At 52.1% G+C, this 21,877-nt stretch overlaps 1 protein-coding gene and 1 pseudogene across 2 annotated transcripts; one reads left to right on the forward strand and one right to left on the reverse strand.

The window, feature by feature from the left end:
- Positions 1-978: 978 nt before the first annotated feature.
- On the reverse strand, positions 979-2,596 carry LOC123139961 (heavy metal-associated isoprenylated plant protein 35). 2 transcript variants are annotated; one of them, XM_044559775.1, is made up of 3 exons: positions 2,354-2,596; positions 2,211-2,258; positions 979-2,052 (listed from the first exon to the last, which is right to left on the reverse strand). In XM_044559775.1, the coding sequence occupies exons 2-3, from the start codon at positions 2,221-2,223 to the stop codon at positions 1,238-1,240; spliced, it is 828 nt and encodes a 275-aa protein (XP_044415710.1). In that variant the 5' UTR covers positions 2,224-2,258; positions 2,354-2,596; the 3' UTR covers positions 979-1,237. The 2 variants fall into 2 exon arrangements, with proteins under 2 accessions (XP_044415710.1, XP_044415653.1); XM_044559718.1 differs by having other exon boundaries at positions 2,183-2,258; positions 2,354-2,587.
- Positions 2,597-14,450: 11,854 nt separating this feature from the next.
- Positions 14,451-17,072, forward strand: LOC123053348 (protein FLX-like 3; annotated as a pseudogene).
- The last annotated feature ends 4,805 nt before the right edge of the window (positions 17,073-21,877 follow it).

Raw genomic sequence — 21,877 nt, forward strand, 5'->3', positions numbered from 1 at the left:
GTGGATGCAAAATCTCTGCTTGAGCATGGTGGCCTCTGGTCATGGTCATGGTCACTCTGCACCACGGCCCAGGCCAAAGCTGGTCTTGCCATGCACTGCCCTCTGCATCATTATAAATGCACTTGCCATGTTGGCTTCAGCATATCCTGCCGTGCCAAAAGGTGAATCTAGTGTTGCTTTTGCTGGGTCATTGCTCTGGTTAGGCCATTCAATGGGGAAGAGGACAGTGTCAACTCGAGCCTTCTCTTGTTCCCTTTTTCTGAAGGCACGAAAAATGAATTAAGAGGGGACAAGTCAGGGTAAATCAGAGGTGAAATTTTATGATCATGATCAGGTTAATGCATGGAAAGTGTTGTCTCGATTCGATGGCAATCAGAAGCAACATGTTCACTTCGCCCTTTACAGTCCTGTCAATCCACATCATGCAGGTTTCTTACGTGACGTAAAACACTGATTCAGCTAAGGCAGTCTTCTGTTTTTGGAGTCGGCAGTTAAGTCGGTCTTGACATGAACATGTTGACCAAAACTGTGATTGCCAAATCATCACATTCCAACCAACTCTCATGCAATCGAATCACGGAGCTCATGACAAACTACCCTTCCTTGAACGTACTTGTTGGCAGTATTTCTTTTTTGGGAAAGTTTGGGAGAAATTCAGGATTCATGCCAAGGCAGCCATCTCACTACATTTGGCAAATAATTTGCATCTAGATACAACAAGAAAATGAAAAGAGGAAAAGATAAACCTGACCAATTAAAGACACTGATGGCCAGGTTACCTTAACAATTTTACAAAGTTGGGTCATCACAAGCACAAGAAATGTCACCTTACAAACTGCTTCGAGCCTGGACTCGCGTGATGAACATCAGAACCTCGTGATGTTTCTACTAGTAGCACAATCTACTAAGGGCATGTACAATGGTTGATAGGACAGTCTTATCTTAAGTCTTGCATGTAATTTAGAGATGACAAAAAAATATGTCTACAATGGGTTATATCTTAGCCTTATCTTCAATAACTAGTTATTCCTTAAAATATGGTGAGACAAATTGTGCTAAGAGATCATCTCTTGTCTTATCTTAAATAAGAGAAGACAAGCCTTTTCTTATGAGTTTTCTCTCCTTCACCTCACCATTTATCCTACGTGACACTTCTAAGATAGCATCATTGTACATGCCCAGATAGACTCAACTAACTTGACGGTAAATTAAGGTTAAGCCAATTCTTACAGCTCCCTCACATCACGGTGCAGGAGTTGGCATTGTCGTCGCTGAAAAGATCGGCGTAGGAGTAGCGCGCCGGCGAAGCCGCGCCCGTCTGCGGCGCCCAAGGCGACGGCTGCGAGTAGTAGCAGCACGGTGGGTACGTGTACGGGAGCTCCTGCGGCGGCAGGGACCTCGCGTCTGGCGCTGCCGTCGCCGGCGCGGCGGCGTAGTATGCCGCGCTCGCGCTCGGCCGCGCCATGCTGTAGCTCAGGACGTGCACCGAGGGCGGCGGCGGCGGCGGCTGCAGGTGTGGTGGCGAGTGGCAGGTGTGGCTGCCTTGGTCCGATGCTGCCGCCACCACCACCGTGGCGATGGCATCGACCGGTTTCTCCTCCTCCGGCCGCAGCTGCTTCCGCTTCCTCTGGGGGCCGTTGCATTGCTCCGCCGTGGGCTCCTTGCTGCGATGGCTGACATCGTCGACGCCGCCGGCGTCCGCGTTGGTGCTCTCCGTGTCGTCTTGAGCTGGCCTCACGGTCTCGCGGGCGACTTTGTTGGGATCTTCTTCAGGGGTGGCCTTGGAGTTGCTCTGCCCTGCGGCGCTTGTCTCCGCGTCGCCGGACGCCGGCTTGTGGGCGGTGCCAGTGCCACCGGGCTTGTCTGGCTGGATGGAGTCGTTCTTGGTTTCTCCGGGTCTCTGGGTTCCTACGGCCAGCTGCTGCTCCGGCCACTGCTGGGCATTCTTGCCCGACCTGCGGAGCCTCTTGAGCAGAGCGTCGGCGCTGACGTTCCCGGTGACGGCCACCGTCACCTTGTTGCTCCGGGCGTCGATGTCGCATCTGTACACGCCTTCAGGAAAAAGGCGAATCTATGGAATGAGAGGAAAATCCCATTCACAGGAGCAAGCAAAATAATTGGAGAAGTGAAGACATAGTGAAAATGTTGGAGATAGATAGACTAGACTGAGGTGACAGCACACCATCGACGCTCTGCAGCACTTTCTTCACCTTCTTCTTGCATCCCTCGCAGTGGATGGACACCCGGAGCACCAGAGTCTGCACGCCAAGAAATCAAGGAAACCATGAGGGTAAGACTCGAGTAATAATAACACGGCGAGCGAGAGTGACAGTGCTGGGTTTGGGGGAGGTACCTTGCACTGCAGAGGTTCTGTTGCCATGAGGAGGACGGTCTGTTCGGTGGGGAACGAAGGAAGGTGGAGGGGGAGAGGGAGAAAGGGGAAGTGACGCCGGATTGTTGGGAGTACCTTTCCACCTTGAGGAGGGTTTGATTGATGCTGCCTCCGCTGTGGTTGGGTTCGGGAGATATATCGGCCGTGTTTGGTCACTTGCAGTTGCAGATGGAGTAAAATGCAAGAACGGAAGAACCCATCACATATGACAGGTGGGGCCCGCTCGTTAGGAACTGACTTGGCAAAGAAAGGCCACCTGTGTGCGTTGACTAGTCCTCCGCCATCACCACCATCCCTTCCCTCGGGCAGCCATCCCATCCTCTCTCCCACTTCCCAGCCGCGCTCCCTCCTCCTCGACTCCCGCCGTGGCTTCGTCTCCGTCGTGCCGCCCTGCTGACACGGCCCGCCGCTCGCTAGCACCCCATCCGCCTTGCCCCACTCTACAGATCAGGCCTCGAACCAGGCACGCACCGCGAGGCCTTACGGCCGGCCGACCAGCAAGCCGCACCAGAGCGAGCACTGCGACTCGTGCACCGCGCGCGCATCACCGTGGTGAGCTCCTGCCGGCGTGCGTGCGTGACGTGTGCTTGTGTGCGCGCTGCCTTCGTGTGCTCTGTTCGTGCTTTTGGGGTGCATGCTGTGATGGGTATGGGGAGGCGACGAGCTGCTCGTCCGTGGTAGCTCGGCGACATGGTGACGGGAGCCAGCTGGGCGGCTCGGCACGGAACCAGAAGTGCGGTCGGACCCGACGGAGCTGCTACACACCCCTGGAGGACGAGGTGGCGAGTTGTCCCCAATCACTAAGATGAAGCGCGGGAGCCTCGCCTCAACTCGCCATTGAAGCTCGCTCTAGCGGCGGAACTTCGATCAACGTCTCCCTGTCGACCTCCAGCGGCAAAGCTTCTGTCGACGGAAGGTGGCGAGACGACGCGCTCGCGTGCATGTCGTGTTAGTCTAGGAGTGTTAGACTATGTATAGCTTCTGTATCTATATACGTATATGGTACATATTGTAACACAACCATTATATATAATGAGATAAGCCACTCCTAGAGGGTTGTGCTGGTTCCCCAAAACTTATTGTCTTACATGGTATCACGCTAAGTTACGATCGCTTCCGCTTCTAAACCCTAATACCCGTACCGCCGCCGCAGCCGCCGCCGCCTTCACCGCCGCCGCCGCGCCACCGATCGCGCCGCCGCCATGTCGAGCGCCGCCACCACCGGTTCCACTGCTGCGGGCTTCCTCCCGGCCTCTCTTGCGGCTCTGCTCAACCTCCCGCTCGATGCCGTCTCTGTTCCGGCTCCGATCGGGACAAGGAGCATCGGCTCCGTCTTCTCCACGCCGCCGGCGCCCTCGCTTGGGCGTGACCTCGTGGTCCACACCGCGGCGCCGCCGTCCGCTGCGGACTCCGCAGGCGTCGTCCCGCCGCTCCTGCCGCAAGCGGATCACACTGCCCCGCTGGCGGGGTTGGCGGCGTCCGCCCCGGCCGCGGGCCTTGCGGCGTCCGCACCGGCCGCGAGCTTTGCGGCGCCCGCCCTGGCTGCGGTCCCGCCTCCTCCCGCATCGGCTTCGGTGCCTCCGGCTGCCTCCATGGTGTTTGCACCCCAGGCAGCCTTCTCGATGGGATTGTCTTCGCCGCCGCCATTTCACTTCGGTCATCTCATCACCATCAAGCTCTCCGCCGACAACTACATCTTCTGGCGTGCGCAGGTTCTCCCGCTCTTGGGGAGTCACTACCTGCTAGGCTACGTCGACGGATCGCTTCCCTGCCCATCCGCGCTGGTAGACAGCGTGCACGGTCCGGTCTACAATCCGGCCCATCGCGTCTGGACGGGGCAGGACCAGGCGAACCTCTCCTCCATCCAGGGGTCGCTCTCGCCGGCAGTTGCCGGCCTTGTTGTCTTCGCGAAGACGTCTCATGAGGCCTGGACCATCCTTGAGCGCACCTTTGCAGCGCAGTCCCAGGCTCGTGTCTCTGCACTCCGTCGTCAGCTTGGAGAGTGTCAGAAGCTTGACTCCACTGCCACTGAGTTCTACAACAAGGTCAAGGGCCTCGCCGACACATTGGCCTCCATTGGACAGCCCCTCACCGACTCCGAGTTCAACTCGTTTATTGTCAATGGTCTTGATGAGGAGTATGATGCCTTAGTCGAGATCATCAACGAGCGGGGCAACTCGACACCCATGCTGGCACACGAGGTTTTCTCTCGGCTCCTTCTCACTGAGCAACGGGTCGAGACTCGCCGCACCAGGGGCACTGGCTCCCTCTCGGCCAACGCCGCCACCAAGGGTGGCCGCTCTTCTTCATCACCCCGGTCTCCCTTGGGGCTGCCACCGTCGCCCGCCTCGGCCCCCCCACCTACTGCGACCTTACCGGGGGCTGGCGGTCCACGTGTGTGTCAGCTTTGTGGCCGCGATGGGCACTGGGCCTCCAAGTGTCATAAGCGCTTCCAGCGAAGCTTCCTTGGTCTTGGCAATGACGGCAAAAATACACGCAACAATGCCCGTCAGGTCGCCATGGCTGATCGTCCCGCGCCGCAGAAGCAACAGGGACACACTCAGTCCTACTCCATCGATCCACACTGGTACATGGACTCTGGGGCGACAGAGCATCTAACCAGCGAGATGGGGAAGCTTCACACTCGTGAACCCTATCATGGCTCCGACAAGATCCACACCGCCAATGGAGCAGGTATGCACATCTCTCATATTGGTCAAGCATCTCTTCTCACTAGACATGCCAATAGGAGTCTTCAGCTTCGCAATGTTCTTCGAGTTCCATCTGTGACCCGTAATCTTCTTTCAGTTCCTAAACTCACACGTGATAATAATGTGCTTTGTGAATTTCACCCTTTTGATCTTTTTATTAAGGATCGGGGCACGAGGGACATTCTTCTTAGTGGGCGGTTGTGCCAGGGCCTCTACCGTCTGGAGCATCCTGGTGTCGCTCGTGTTTTCAGTGGAGTTCGGGTCTCTCCGTCACAGTGGCATGCTCGTGTTGGTCACCCGGCCACACCTATTGTCCGTCATATTTTGCGTCGTCATGAGCTTCCTAGTTTGTCTAGTAATAAAGATGTAGCAGTGTGTGATGCTTGTCAGCAGGGGAAGAGTCATCAACTTCCTTTTTCGGAGTCCAGTCGTGAGGTGAAACATCCTTTAGAACTTGTGTTTTCAGATGTATGGGGTCCTGCTCAGACTTCTGTCAGTGGTCATAATTACTATATCAGTTTCGTTGATGCTTATAGTCGCTTTACCTGGCTTTACCTTATTAAACGCAAATCTGATGTGTTTGATATTTTTGTTCAGTTTCAAAAACATGTTGAACGTCTTCTCAAGCACAAAATTGTTCATGTCCAGTCAGACTGGGGGGGGGGCGAGTATCGCAACCTCAACTCTTTCTTTCAGTCGCTTGGGATAGCTCATCGTTTAGCATGTCCACATACACATCAGCAGAATGGTTCAGTCGAACGTAAGCATCGTCATATTGTTGAAGCTGGTCTTACTCTTTTGGCCCATGCATCTGTTCCGTTTCGGTTTTGGAGTGATGCTTTCACCACTGCATGCTTTCTCATCAACCGTACTCCTACTCGTGTTTTAAATATGAAGACTCCCATTGAGGTTCTCCTTAATGAACAACCTGATTATACCTTTCTCAAGGTATTTGGGTGTGCTTGCTGGCCGCATCTTCGTCCATATAACAAGCGCAAGCTTGAGTTTCGTTCTAAGAAGTGTGTTTTTCTTGGCTATAGCTCTCTTCATAAAGGTTACAAATGTCTTCATGTTCCCACTAATCGTGTCTATATATCTCGGGACGTCGTGTTTGATGAGCATGTTTTTCCCTTTGCCAACCTTCCTGTGTCCACTGTCGAACCACCATCCCTGCATTCATCCTCTGTTGCTTCTGACCAATTTGATGATGTTGCATACTCTCCTTTGCTGTTACCTAACCATGGTGCAGGAACCGGACGTGGAGCTCGTTTGGAGCTGTTGGAGGATTCACCATCATCATCGTCGTCTTCTGGTGGGCACGTCGATCGCCCTATGTTGCATGGCATCGATTCGCGTGCCCATGCATGGTCACCCGACAAGCCCGTCGCGCCGAGCATCTCCACTGCTCGGTCCGTTTCGCCAGCGGCCGCCGAGTCGCCCGCGGCTCGGCCTGTCACGCCATCTTCGTCTGCGGCTCGGCCCGTCACGCCGTCTTCGCCCGCGGCTCGGGTCCTCACGTCGCCTTCATCAGCGGATCGGCCCGCGACACTGGCCGTGCCACGGCCCACTATGCCGAGCTCGCCATTGGCCCGGTCTGTGATGCCGGAGTCGCCAGCTGCTTCGTCTGCTCTGCCGGTTTCACCGGTGGGTCGGCCTTCTTCGCCAACCGAGTCCGAGGCTACCGTGACTGGCTCCTCATCACCGGCTGACTCGTCAACGTCGCCGTCCTCCAGCCCGTTGCAGGCTGCTCCGTCGACCTCGGTGGTTCCTGTGTCCCGACCACATACACGCAGTCGCAGTGGCATTTTCAAACCTAAGGAATGTAAGGATGGTACGGTTGCTTGGTTGGCTGCTTGTTTGGCTGCTGCTGTTGCGGATCCATCTTCTGAGCCTCGCTCATATCAGGCTGCCCTGCGCATTCCACATTGGCGAGAGGCTATGGAGCAGGAGTTTCATGCTCTTCTTCGTAACAAGACATGGACTCTCGTTCCTCCACCACCACGGGTAAATGTTATTGACTCAAAATGGGTATTCAAAGTGAAGAAGCATTCGGATGGATCTATTGAGCGTTACAAAGCGCGACTTGTTGCTCGCGGTTTTCGGCAGCGTCATGGTCTTGACTATGAGGACACCTTCAGTCCTGTCGTCAAGCCTACCACTATTCGGCTTCTTCTCTCCATTGCTATTTCTCGTGGTTGGTCACTTCGTCAACTTGATGTGCAGAATGCTTTTCTACATGGATTTTTGGAGGAAGAGGTTTATATGAAACAGCCGCCTGGTTTCTCTGATCCTGATCGTCCTGACTATATCTGTCGTCTTTCCAAAGCACTATATGGTTTGAAGCAAGCTCCTCGTGCCTGGCATGCCCGCCTTGCCTCTGCCCTTCGTGCTCATGGGTTTGTGCCGTCTACTGCTGACACTTCGTTATTTCTTCTACAGAAGCCAGAAGTCACTATGTATCTTTTGGTATATGTCGATGATATTATCCTTGTCAGCTCTTCTCAGTATGCTGCTGATGCTCTTGTCTGCTCTCTTGGTGCTGATTTTGCGGTCAAAGATCTTGGGAAGCTTCACTACTTTCTTGGAGTTGAGGTCACTTCTCGTGCTACTGGTCTTGTCCTTACGCAGAAGAAGTACTCCTCGGAGTTGTTACAGAGAGCTGGCATGCTGAAGTGCAAACCGACCACCACACCCATGTCGTCTACCGACAAGATAACAGCTGTTGATGGTGAGCTTTTGTCTCCTGCGGATGCCACAGAGTACAGGAGCATTGTTGGTGGACTTCAGTACTTGACGATCACGAGACCAGATATCTCTTATGTTGTTAACAGGGTTTGTCAGTATCTTCAGGCTCCCAGAGATACTCATTGGGCTGCTGTTAAACGCATTCTTCGTTATGTTCAGTTCACCCTGACATTTGGTATGCATATTCGGCCGACTTCCTCTCGGGTCCTTTTGGCCTTCTCTGATGCAGATTGGGCTGGTAGCCCAGATGACAGGCGATCCACGGGGGGTTATGCAGTATTCTTTGGCTCTAATTTGATCGCCTGGAGTGCTCGGAAACAGGCTACTGTGTCACGTAGCAGTACTGAAGCTGAGTACAAGGCTGTGGCTAATGCTACTGCAGAGATTATTTGGGTGCAGTCTTTGCTTCAGGAGTTGGGTTTGTCTCAACCACAGCCTCCTGTTCTTTGGTGTGATAACATCGGTGCTACATACCTTTCTGCAAATCCAGTATTTCATGCCTGAATGAAACACATTGAAGTTGACTATCACTTTGTACGGGAACGTGTATCACAGAAGCAACTCCAGATCAAGTTTATCTCATCTAAGGATCAACTTGCAGACATCTTCACTAAGCCTTTACCGCTGCCACAGTTTGAGGCTTGTAGACGCAATCTTACCCTTCTCAGTTCTTTAGAAAGTGGCTAAGATTGAGGGAGGGTGTTAGACTATGTATAGCTTCTGTACCTATGTACGTATATGGTACATATTGTAACACAACCATTATATATAATGAGATAAGCCACCCCTAGAGGGTTGTGCTGGTTCCCCAAAACTTATTGTCTTACAAGGAGGAAGCTCTAGGTGCTCGGGCGGCTCCATGAGAAACACCGTTGGACTCTGGTGAAGGCCGCCGCCCCAAACTGCTCCTCAAAACGCACACAAAGTTGTACACATGTAATGCATTCATGCATAACAGAGGGGCACACACACGTGGCCTTTTTTTGCCAAGTCAACTCTTACAAGTGGGACCCACCTGTCAGAAAAGTGTTCAGAGCCCTCTAATCCGTCGGCCACATGGTTTACGAAAAATACTTGCCATAGATATTTTTTGCCAAAAAAAGAGTCATAAAACCATTCTTTCTACGAATATGTCCCTCCAAGTGGCCGTGCGGGGCCCATAGGGCATGTCTCCGCCGGAACGAGACTTGCCTGCTTCCCCGGCGTGTGCCCATCCGTGCTCCCACGTACGTGGCTTGATTTGATTGGAACAAAATAAGTCCCGGCCCCACCCCCTTAAAATCAGGAGGAAGATGATTAGATTAGAAAGAAAAGAGAAAAAAAGACAACCGTAGGATGAAATGGGAGCACGGATGGGAGCATGGGGAGGCAGCAGGCAAGCCGGATCCGTCTCCGCCTCTCTCTAGCACTCTTTGTCCTATACTACCTTAAAACTTCTAGAAATAATTGATTTTTCGCTGCCATCTTCAAGGAAGAAACAAAAGGGGGTACTTTACACTCTCGTAGGGCTAATCTGTCGGGGTCCTTCCCCTTCGGGTGGGGGAAGTCAAAGCCATCGACATCACCATCACTCCGTTCATCATGGGGAATATCATCGTCGAGCACCATCTCCATCGTCGCCTCCATACACCCCTACTTTCCAACCTATAAAACTATTACCTTGGATTTGTTGTTGAGATCACTTCCTGGTGTTATTTGATGTTTGGTTGTTGATGCTTATTGGTTTATTGGTGAAAATTTTGCATGTTTATATTGTAATTCATATCATTACCCCACTGATCATGATCAATATGATGTGTTGTGAGTTGTTCGTGACATTCTTGAGGACTTGGGAGAAACTTTGTTGCTTGTAACTTATGAAATTGAGTAAAGTTCAGTGTTATGGCATTATGTTATGGTGTAATTTTCTATTGGTGATGTGCAAACATCTATTGCATGTCAAGTCACCTTTATGGGCCTTAGGAGAGCATTATGTGATATGTTTTCTTAGGATGAGTGGTTGGTGGGACAAATATTACCATGTCATGAGTTTGTGAACTGTTGCATGATCCCCCATCCCAAAATAAGTGTTGTTGATTTAGTACGACTTTGTACTAAAACTATACTACATCATTGACACTTATTTTGAGACAGATGGGGTATGTATTTTGTTGAAGTGAAAGTGCAATCATGTCCTTAATTATATTTTGATGTTGATGACAATATACATAAAGAGGACTAGCAACTTCAGATTGAGATCATGGATCACTTCCGCGTGGTAGGGATCGTAGCACTTTTGGTCATGAAACCAATCATGCACACTTTGCCAAAATGGCGTGCCCTTTCCCTCCGCACCATGAAACAGATCCACACTAGTGACCAACCATACTTCACACATCAAATCATCTTCCTTGTTCGAGTAGGCGGTTCCTCTCTTATTCTTTAGACCGACACCCGGCGGCCAGTTGTTGTCCGACTCAAAGTATGGCTGCTTAGTGTATACCTACTGAGCGTCCGACGGCTAGATGCCTAGTTGCAACTTTTGCTTCGGTTGCGAGTCATGCACTTGTCCATCTTCGTTGTCGCCTTCATTGTGGATAATGTTCATCATCACCTTGTCATTTTTTGTTGTCATGCTTGGTTGAGGCATTCTGACAAACAATGACCGGTTACTAATGGTTGAGGGCTCCACAACGGGAATCTGCAACCGAACATGCTTCCACGACTCCGTGAAGATGTAGCCGCTATTGAGTTCAACGATGAATGACGCTCGTCGGCCGAAGTTGAAAGGAGGCCATGGTCTGCTACGACCATTGTTGCATGCCAGGCGTATCGAGATACTGGGCGGCGTAGTAGTACGACATCTTCAGCTTGGCAGACTAGGCATTGCGATTGATCGAGCAGCACCAGCAACGACAATGTGCTTTGGATGACGAGCTACATCCTGACCACCCGCCACTACCTTGTTTGCCTTCTTCTGCACTCTGAAGCACCGTCGTTGGTGTTATGCGACGCAACCTTGCAGGCGACCTCCTCCGGTCCGGGGCATGTAGGATAATGAACATCGTCTCCAGCTTCTCCGGTGGCTCCATTGCTGCAACGGATGGAAAGGCGTGTGTGGGGGGTGGAAGCAACGGGAAGGGCAGGTTTTCGGCCAGGAGGAGTGGCATGACGCGTGCTCCGACTCAATTTTGGATGGATTCGATGTGGTGGATGTCCAGACTCCCCAAATCTCCCCTCAGTTCGATGCCGTTTGAGGGATCCCAAATGTCCTAACTAGTTTGAACATCTTAGATGAGTTGTGTTAGAGCATCTACAGCCGGACACCCCAAACCCGTCTCAAACGCCCGAGCTGTCCAACCCGGTCATTGACCGGTCACGAAAATGCGACCCAGATGGGCACCTTAAACGGGCCTCAAACGCTCGAGCTGGCTGGCACCCTTGATATCCTGCCCAAATATGGCGTGGATATGGGGGCGCCCGGGCGCGTCCAACACGCTGGACTGACGTCAGGGTTACACAGGAAAACACTCCGAAACCCGACGGTCCGAAGCTCGTTTCTACCGTCGGACCGATGGTGCCGCGTAGCGCCGTTCCGGTGGGTCATGTAGTGCCTAGCCCGGCTATAAGCCGACCGCCCGCACCGAAACCCTACCCGTCCACATTTCCCCCTCCTGTCTGCTATCGCCGCCATTTTCTACTCGTCGTCCGCCGCCACCAGTAGCCATGCCCCCACACCGTCGGGTAAAGGAGCTACCCATATCTAATGCTGGAGCGCTGGATGCAGCTCCTTGAGCAGGCCCGGGCAAGGCGCGAAGCCCAGGTCGCCGCGGGGGGCTACTTCTAGATGTGATGGATCCGGTGGAGGATTTGGAGGAGGATGAGATTGAGGAGAAGTAGGAGGAGGAGGAGCCGGAGGAGGACGTGGGGGACGCTGGGGACGCGTATCTGCAGGCGGACCAGTAGACCATCCTCGATTCCCTCCGCTTGGAGTTGGATGCATAGGCCATGCGTAGTCGTCGGCAGGAGATGGACACAGAGCAAGCTGCGAAAGTCGACCAGATGCTCGCATACATGGATGAGGAGGAGGATGAGGAGCTGGAGCCCTTCTATGCGCCCGTCCACCCGGCGCCCGGCACCTACGTCGTGGACACCTCCGACGATGAATAATAGCTAGCGTGTCGTAGTACGTAGTTTTTTTTTTGCGGTTTTGTATGGATTTAGGAGATGAAATGTGAGAGACTCGGATGCAGAGAAGGAAATTTGAGACGTGACCAGTTACTCTCAGCGGATGCACCCGACCGCGTCCGCGGATATTTGAGGGGTTTCGATTTGTCAAGTTCGACTGTATATGCACTAGATATCTTCGTATCTAGACAAATCTAAGACAAGTAATTTGGAACGGAGAGAGTACATGCTAAGAGTGTTCGTACCACCCGAACATTTATGCACAATCGATTTTGGGTGATCCCGTTGGAGTTGGCTTTAGAATCGAGCCGAGCTGAACGGGCTGGTGGCTCTGTTCGGCCCCGGTCCTGAAAATCGAGCCGAGCGTGACTCTACTTTTTAAAGAAAACAAGAACGGAAAGGAAAGCGAGCCTTGGGCTCGGGACGCTCTGAGCTCGAGCTCGGCTCGGCCAGCTCACAATGCCTAGCCACAAAACAAGCCGAGTGCAGCCCCCAACGCGTCTCTCTCTTACTCTGCGCCCGTCCCTATCCCGACCCCCGCCGCCGCGCCCGCGCCCTTGCGCGGCTTCCGGCCGCCGCCGTTTTTGCCACTTCGCGGTCCTCCGCCGCTCCATTGCAGGGCGGGCGCGACTTCCCCTGCTAGCCACCGCTCCCTGACTGCTCCTCCCCTCTGATCCTCCACCGACAGCCGCTGGTGACGTTGCCGCTGGGGGTGCCGCAGCCACCGGCGTCTCACTCCAGGAGATCGATTAAGCTCGGGTTCTGCTGGTTGCCATACTACTCCCCCTACGGCAGATATAACGTAAGTTGTTTCCCGTAAGTTGCTGTTTTGTGATGATGCAGTGCTACGCTCTGTATCAATCTGGTTGATGGTAAATGGTACAAGTAGTTTTTGTTCAGCGATAATTAAAATTCTGCAAGAAAAAAATTGTGTACTCTAGTCTTGATATGTTTGATATCTTGTAGCGGTCAGGCTGTTGCAGTCCAGAACCTTAACTTTATGTTATAGAGATAACATGTACAGAGATCAACAAGGCCAGAACATACAAGGATCATAGACTAATCTAAGGTGGGAGAAAAGCAATCCACCTGAGCAACCTGTCTATGAACCTAGGCTTAGCCCTATGCACCACGAGAGATATTTCATGGACAAAATTGCAATGCGAATATGTTTGTAGATCTTGGCATTGTGGATTAGCCAAATATGCCAGCATGCAAGGAAAAGCATGTTTTTGTTGTGATAAGATAACTCCATGTGGTTTTTGATATCTTTAGAGAATCATAGTGGTTTGCTGATAAACTGATAACCAATGCTAATCATGCGTATTGCTTTGTTGTGATAATTGATTGATGTTCTTTAGCAATCTGCTCTTGCGATGCTGTGATAATTATGTATTAGGGTCACTTGTTTTGAGGCTTTGCCAAGAGAGCTAAAACCCCCCAAAATGCAGAGCCTCTTATCATTAGAGAATATTTTTCCCACCACCCAGAAAATTGTTGAAACCAGGAAACTGCTCGGACCCAGTCTTCCGAGCTTCTCGCCTCATCAATTTCAGAAATGCCCTCCGAGTTACAAGGAAATTACCTCCGTGGCTCCGTATGCCACCGCTTGCCTCCCTGTTCCCAAACCCGACCCTGCATGGTTATCTCGTTGTTCTCTCACAACATCACGGGTCTCCTACGCTAGGAGATCGACGCTGCCAAATGCATCCACCTCGTCTCGCTACAGGCTAGCTCGACGTCGACCCATGTGTTGCTGCTTCCAGCTCGTCCTCCACCTCCAGTTAGGTGCTGCTTAGCTCGACCTCGGCCTCCAGCTCACTTCCGACCAGCTCGACCGCAGGAAAAAGTTGGTCGAGGGCATGTCTTCTCCTTTATAGCATCACATGATTGTTTTTATACCTGGGAATCATACTCATGCTCAAGTTAAGCTATTTTTGTTAGAATTTACAAGAATGGCTGTCATCTACTCTTTTTTTTTTTGCATTGGTGGGCCTTGGAGAAACACAAAGTCCCAGCAAAGTACATTACCCTCATCAAGGACATGTACGATAATGATGTGACAAGTGTTCAAACAAGTGATGTCGACACTGATGACTTCCCGATTAAGATAGGACTGCATCAGGGGTCAGCTTTGAGCCCTTATCTTTTTGCATTGGTGATGGATGAGGTCACAAGGGATATACAAGGAGATATCCCATGGTGTATGCTCTTTGCGGATGATGTGGTGCTAGTTGACGATAGTCTGACGGGGGTAAATAGGAAGTTAGAGTTATGGAGACAAACCTTGGAATTGAAAGGGTTTAGGCTTAGTAGAACTAAAACCGAGTACATGATGTGCGGTTTCAGTACTACTAGGTGTGAGGAGGAGGAGGTTAGCCTTGATGGCCAGGTGGTACCTCAGAAGGACACCTTTCGGTATTTGGGGTCAATGCTGCAGGAGGATGGGGGTATTGATGAAGATGTGAACCATCGAATCAAAGCCGGATGGATGAAGTGGCGCCAAGCTTCTGGCATTCTCTGTGACAAGAGAGTGCCACAAAAGCTAAAAGGCAAGTTCTACAGGACGGCGGTTCGACCCGCAATGTTGTATGGCTGAGTGTTGGCCGACTAAAAGACGACATATTCAACATTTACGTGTGGCGGAGATGCGTATGTTAAGATGGATGTGTGGCCACACGAGGAAGGATCGAGTCCGGAATGATGATATACGAGATAGAGTTGGGGTAGCACCAATTGAAGAGAAGCTTGTCCAACATCGTCTGAGATGGTTTGGGCATATTCAGCGCAGGCCTCCAGAAGCTCCAGTGCATAGCGGACGGCTAAAGCGTGTGGAGAATGTCAAGAGAGGGCGGGGTAGACCGAATTTGACATGGGAGGAGTCCGTTAAGAGAGACCTGAAGGATTGGAGTATCATCAAAGAGATAGCTATGGACAGGGGTGCGTGGAAGCTTGCTATCCATGTGCCAGAGCCATGAGTTGGTTGCGAGATCTTATGGGTTTCACCTCTAGCCTACCCCAACTTGTTTGGGACTGCATTCGTTCATTTAATTATAGTTTGAAGTCATCTGAATTTGATTTGGGGGATGTGCCATCACTGCCATGTGATGTATCTGATTCGCATATGACTGTTAATGCATGTATATTAATGCAGCCTATTGTGCAATCGAAAAGCATGTGTGATGCGTGCAACTTATTGCTTACGTCAAAATATGACACAACTGAAATTCTGTTATGCTGAAGTTTTATTTTATTTTGCTTCTGCGGTTAAATAATGGAAAAAACGAAATTATCTAACAAAAGGATGTGATTAAAGTTCAGGGACATTGTAGACTTTACATTAGTTGACACAGAAAAGAAGCCTGAATTCTGTAAGCCAAAAAGAAAATGAAAAACAGTTTTTCAGAGCTTCCCCCTACTGGAGCTTATTTCCACCGCAATCCATAAGCCTGTTTCTGGAGATGCTTAAGCTCAAAAGAAGTAATCAATGCTGTCTTCTGAGGTTGTGTGCAATGAAGGTATGTTTCCTTAAATGTTTGCTAATGATGCATTCTTCATAGGCAAAGGCTAACTGTCTTGTACATATATGCTAAAATATCAATGAAGTTAATGGCAATCTTACTACCAAGTTGACAACGATTCACAATTTGAAACTGAGATAGGCGCTGACTGAGCGACTGTGTGTGTCAGTTGTTTCATTTATGACAACGCACTTGTGTGTCCCATGTTGTTTTTGGAAAAATAAATAAATCAGGAAACAAATATAGGACAAATACATAGTGGTACACGTCATGTTTCAACAATCACCAAACAAAACAATGAGGAAACCAACCACTTATGTGGTTCTAAAAGTCATTTCTGACACGTGAGTTTCTTATTTTCTTGTCTTAACATTCCGGTTATTCTTTACAGGGCTATAAATGGCAGGGAAGCACCGCATAAGTCGCCAGTACTATGAGGAACCGCGAGGATTTCGTGATGGTCCTCCTCCTCGACTTGCACAAGAAAGGTCTATCTCACCACGTCGCTTCGAGGGAGAGCTGTCTAGCCGCCGTGATGAGATACGCAGAATCCGTGATGACAACCAACATCTGGTGGATGAAATTGTTGGACTCAGGCAAGCAATGTCCCATTTGAAAGAAGATCTCTATTCCTCGAGTCAGGCTATACCTAAGCTCCGCGCAGAGAAAGAACTTGAATCGAGGGAGCTGACTCAGAGGAATCTGAAGCTGGAAGCTGAGCTACGCTCTTTAGAACCTCATAGGCAAGATGCCTTGCAGCTACGATCTGAAGTAGGCACGCTGCAGTCTTTGAGGCAAGAGTTGACTGAAAAGGTGCAGGGTCTAACAAAGGAGGTTGAGCATCAGAACTCTGAAAAGCAGCGCATATCTGCCATGGTAGCTGAATGAGATGGTCTGCGACAGGAACTAATTCATACGAGGTATTGAACCATTCTGGTCTGCGTTTCTGGTTTAGTAGATGCATCATGCTGTTTTTTTGTCAATCTAACTTGGTGGCTCAGATGAGGAATTTAATTTTGTATTTTGATCCCCCCCCCCCCTTCTTACTTTAGTGTAAGAGTAGCTAATTATTAATATCACTGCAGGGCCGCTCTTGATTATGAAAAGAATGCAAAGGCAGAGCTGATGGCACAGGTGCAGGCAGTGGAGAAGGATCTTGTAACTATGGCTCAGGAGTCTGAGAAGCTTAGGGCTGAGATTGAGAAGAGAAGGCCACCTAGTAGGTTTTGTTTCCTCACTTGCATCCAAGTCATCGAAATCTGTTGTGGTTAACCCATATCATACTTATAATTTTAGGTTTCAGCGGACATGGAGCTTACGGACGACCTATGACAACTCCTGGGATGGGCTTGCAAGACATCTACGACAGCGGCTATTCTTACAGAGAGAAACGCTACGATGCTGGACCATGGGACCCCCCTGGCTATCCGCACCCATGATTTGGGCTTTTGATCCTTGTCAGAGTTCATCACCGTCAGTACTTGCGACAAAGTTCCTATCTTAGCACTGAAACTTGTGGTGACTGGTGTTTTCATGGCGGATTTGAGTTTTGCTATAGCTTTGTTGGCAAATGCGACAGCATTGTACCAGCGCTGCTTATATTGCACCATTCTTCAGAAAATCATAACCGTTGTAGAAGGCGATTGATCACATCATAGAAGGGAATATATAATTTGAACTCTAGAAAATTGCAACAGGGCGTGAAGCCTTCTGAAGGCAGATTGCTCTTTCGTGACCGGTTTGATGCGGTTGCTACTCTTTTGGTTTGGGTCGAGCTCTTGCAAGCTTCGATTGCATGAGGTGAAATATTATCACCTGCCAAAAATGAGGACTGATGCCTAGTTGTGCTTCCTGCATTGCTGCTTTGCTCATGTTGAAGGTGGTGAAAAGAATAACAGCAATCCCCTTTGTCATGTCCCGTCTTATTTTTGAATTTTTATTTTTATTTTGAGTGGTACTCCAGCCATCCCAATTTACATGTCATTTTCATATTTTGTGATTTTTAATTGACCATTTTGTCGGGGAAGGCTGATCCACCAACACCTATGGGGACAGGGCCCCCTTTTGGTTCGGAGGGGGGCGGAGGTCGCACAAAGAGCGGATCGAGGCGGTACATGCGAGCAGTTTTTACCCAGCTTCGGGCCGCACGGATGCGTAAAACCCTACTGCTGCTTGTTTGTGTGTATTGAATTCTTGCTCAGGAGCGATGGACGCTGCCAGACTGAGCGTGGGAGTGTTTCTGGTGTTTCGAACGAGTCGAACTGGCCAAACCCCCTCTACGTTGCGCTTGGGCCTCCTTTTATACTTTCAAGGGGTCATCGACAGGTGGCAACGTAGACTAGAAGGGTAAAAATGGAAAAGGATGCGGTAGGTGCAGCTACCGCTACTGTGGATACAGTGCACCCTACCTAACTCTGACGGCAGGGGACAAGGGCATTAAATGCCTGTCTGAGTTGCCTAAACAGTGCAAAAAGTGACCGTTAGGAGCGCCACCGTTTGCCACGATGGCCTTCTCTTCATCTCCGCTTGCCACCGCGCACCCCTAGCTGCGCAGCCTCCTGCCACGTGTGCTTGGGAGAGTCCTAGAGCGACACGTTAGCAGGTGTGCTGGAGCGCGGGCACGAAGTGGGGGTTTCCCGCGGCAAGCTCCTTGCCGCGGTCGTCGTCTTGTCGTGTTTGGGAGCTTGTTGCTCACCAGGCCTTGCCGGGACGCAGGGCGCGTCGCGGCAAGCTTTCTTGGTATGCCTTGAGTGGCCTTCCCGGCAAGCTCCTCTTGCCGGGGTCTTGTCTCTTCCCGGCAAGATCCTCTTGCCGGGGCCTGGGTTAGCCTTCCCGGCAAGCTCCTCTTGCCGGGGCCTTGGTTGGCCTTCCCGGCAAGCTCCTCTTGCCGGGGCCTTGGTTGGCCTTCCCGGCAAGCTCCTCTTGCCGGGGCCTTGATTTGAGTACTTTGTTCTTGAATGGTCTTCAAGGAAGCCACGGAGGGTCTTGGCGGTCACCCGGCAAGCCTTGCCGCGGGGCGCTGCAACTGCCCGTGCACGAGTTCGGGATACTAGGGTACCCCTACTCTAGTACACCGACAGGAGCCCCCGGGCCTGGGCCATACACGGTGCTGAGCGCTGTTGGGCCAGGCCCAAAACAGTGCACGGGCACGCGCGGCCTAGGTCACGCCGCATATCTCTCCGCTCCCACCGCGCACGCCCAGAACGGCACGCGTCAAACGCGGCGTCGTGGGTGACGCGGGCGGCGTGCGCGGGGCTAAGCCCCTCGAGCATGCGTCAGGCCACGATGATGGGGACGGTTCACGCCCTCCTCCTTAAACGGAGGTAGGAGTGGGGGCGTGATGCATTTACTGGACGGGGCCGGTGCGCGGTTTTCGGGACATCCACTCCCCGCGATCACAAGGCGGAGCGAGGCCGCCTCATCCGTCACCTTGGTTCTGCATCCCCGCCACGCGGCTCCCATGCGCTTGGAGTCGCGGACGGTGGAAGTGGGAAACTGGGCCGTCGCGAGCAGAGGCAGCGGGTTGGCCCCGACTCCCTGCTCTTCCCGTGCCTTGATTCGCTGAGCGGGGCGGCCGAGCCCCCACCTCGCTCCTTTATAAAGAGCGGGAGGGGAGCACAGAAACCCGCACTCTCTCATCTCCTCCTTTCTTCAGCTTCTGCTCCCCTTTCTCTCATTCGCCATGGAGAAAGGGAACCCAGGCCCTTCATCGGTGGCGGCGAGGGTCGCCGCCAGACAGCGCATCTCTCCCTCTCCCGCGCCCGTGGTGGCAGAGCCAGCCATAAGGGGAAGAGGGAGGGGGCGAGGTCGCGGATGAGGTCGAGGACGAGGTCGAGGCGCTCGGGGAAGAGGCGGGCGGGGCGGCGCGCCAGCTTCGCCTCCGCCGGCGGCTCCTTCCCCCACGGCGGTCCATATAGGGGACGACCCTTGCGAGTTCTTCGTCAAGCTGCGCCGGGCGCCTCGTCGTCGCCTCCGGCTTCCAGCTCCGTTTGCGAGCGCGATGGAGTTGGACCCGCCCGAGACACTGAGACTGCACATGAGGGGCTGTGGGATCAGCGACACGCGAGTCCGCGTTGTATTCCCAGCCCCTAATGTGATGTATCTTGATCGAGGGTGGAAGACGTTCGCCCGTATCCACAGCCTGATGGAGGGGTTTACCCTCCATTTTAAGTTGATAGAGGGCGATCTCCTCTCCGTCAAGGTCTTCGGGTGCTTCGGCACTCAGGCGAAGTGCTGCGTGGACAGCTCCTCCGATAGCGAAGGCTCCTCCTCGAGCGATATTGACGAGGAGGAGAGCGACAGCGACGATGAGGGTAGCGGGCGGCGGAGTGGCGGGTCCGACTAGGCGTCGGGCGCCGCTTCGCGCGGCACCGGCGACCCCATCATCCGTGTCGCCGGCTTCTTGAACTCTCCGGGGTCGTCTCCTTGGGCGGCTGGCGTAGGGAGGCTGCGAAAGGGGAAGAGGGCTGGCGACAAGGCCGTCAGGTCGGAGTACGAGGGCGTGGTGCCCTCGACAGCGTGCTGACGTCCTGCCGCCCCGTCTTCGAGCCCCGCTTTCAGCGCCGCCATCGCTGTCCAGCCTTCGGGCGGCCCCCGGGATGTTCTCTTGGTGTCTTCTGGCACCCGTAGCTCGCCTAGGCGCTCCTTTTGCCCTTTTCGCCTCCTTGACCCGCCTCCTGAAGAGAGGGACAGGAAAGGGATTACGGGCATCTTATCTTTTTAATTTGTAAGCCCTCGGGCCTTAGCTGTATCTAAAACTTGTAATCCTCTCTTTCATGTTTTTCATCCTCTATGGACTGTACCTGAGTGGGATATTTTTTAATGAAAAAGGGATGCTTGCCGGGTTATTTGTCTCGCGAGTTGAACCCACGCCAAGGAGCAAATCCTTGGTATCCCTCGGACAGACATTTCATCTCCCGGCAACAGGCCCTGCCGCCTTCCCACGTCGCTCGACCTTTCTCACGCCTTTGACGGAGGCGGGAACGAGATGGGTGCGGTCTCCTTGTTTCATCCCTTTGCTGCCGCGACTACGACCAAACTTGGCCCCGGGAACGAGCCCCAGGGCCTAGAGTTGAGGGAGCACGGCAGTTTTCGGGAAGAAACGCGGTTTCGCATTCCCCAGTCCATAAAAGGATGCATGATGAGGGATGAAAGACTTATCTGATATTGCAGCCCCCGGCAACTCTGGTTTGCCATGGACGATTCTTGGCACTCGCAGCCCCCAGCAATACTGGCTTGCCGGGGCCCAGGTGCCGGCACGCCCTTCTTCTCCTTTTCGTTCTCAAGCAGTCTGGCCAAGATATGCGAGCCCTGCGAACGAAAGAGAAGCAAAAGGACGGACACTCGACCTCTAGCGTAGATTAGGCCGTCCGTTTTCTTCTTTTCTTGTCGCTGCCAGTCATGTCATGGGAACACTTTATTAGAGGCGCGGCAAGTTATTTTTGTAATATAACTCTATCTTAGGCAAAAAATTGCTGTGTTACTTCCTTTACTCGACTCTTGGCTTTGTATGGTTCTGCCCTACGCTTTCTAGGAAAACTTGCCGGTGCAGGTACCCTTGCCGCGAGCGCCGAGTGCGGAACTTCAGCAGCCTGCTGGCGGGGTCGCTACCGACAAGCAACCTTGTCGCAACTAGTTGCAGCTCACTTAAGTTGTTGAGCGGACTCGAAACAAAGTAAGGGCGCTAGCGGCTCACTTAAGTTGCTGAGCGAACTTGAAGCAAAGTAAGGGCGCTAGCAGCTCACTTAAGTTATTGAGCGGACTCGAAAACAAAGTAAGGGCGCAGCTAGCTACGAGTTGGTTCCTCCGCGCACAGGTTTTCCATATAAAGCACGGTCGTTCAAGGAAAATAACTCAAAAACTTAAAAAACTGATTGCTCAAGCTTTAGCAACTTAGCTTTTCTGTCTTCTGCTTCCCGGCAAGGAGAAACTTTCTTGAACGGCCTGGTCCACACCATTATCTTCTCCTCCCCCCCGGTAAACCTTGTGGGCGATGGAACCTTCCTTCTTTTGAGAAAGAAACATAGAAATAAAGTAATGATATGGAGCCTTGGGCTCGTTATCGCTTACCGGGATCTGGTGCTGCACAAAGTGTCAGATAACATATGCGAAATAGGATTATAGCATAAAAAACTGACAAGATGTGCGGGGCACATGAGCTTTACTGGTGCACGGGGTCTGCGCCCGGCTTTGTACAAAGGATTACATGCAACAGCGGCAAGACTTGTACAAAAGGTGGTTGCCGGAAAAGCTTCCGGCAACCGCGCCCTACGGGTAAAACTTACGAAGATGTTCAATGTTCCAGGAGTTGCTCACCGGAATGCCATCTTCGGTCTCAAGGC

The sequence above is a fragment of the Triticum aestivum genome, chromosome 1A (genome assembly GCF_018294505.1).
Source record: "Triticum aestivum cultivar Chinese Spring chromosome 1A, IWGSC CS RefSeq v2.1, whole genome shotgun sequence".
Taxonomy (NCBI): domain Eukaryota; kingdom Viridiplantae; phylum Streptophyta; class Magnoliopsida; order Poales; family Poaceae; genus Triticum; species Triticum aestivum.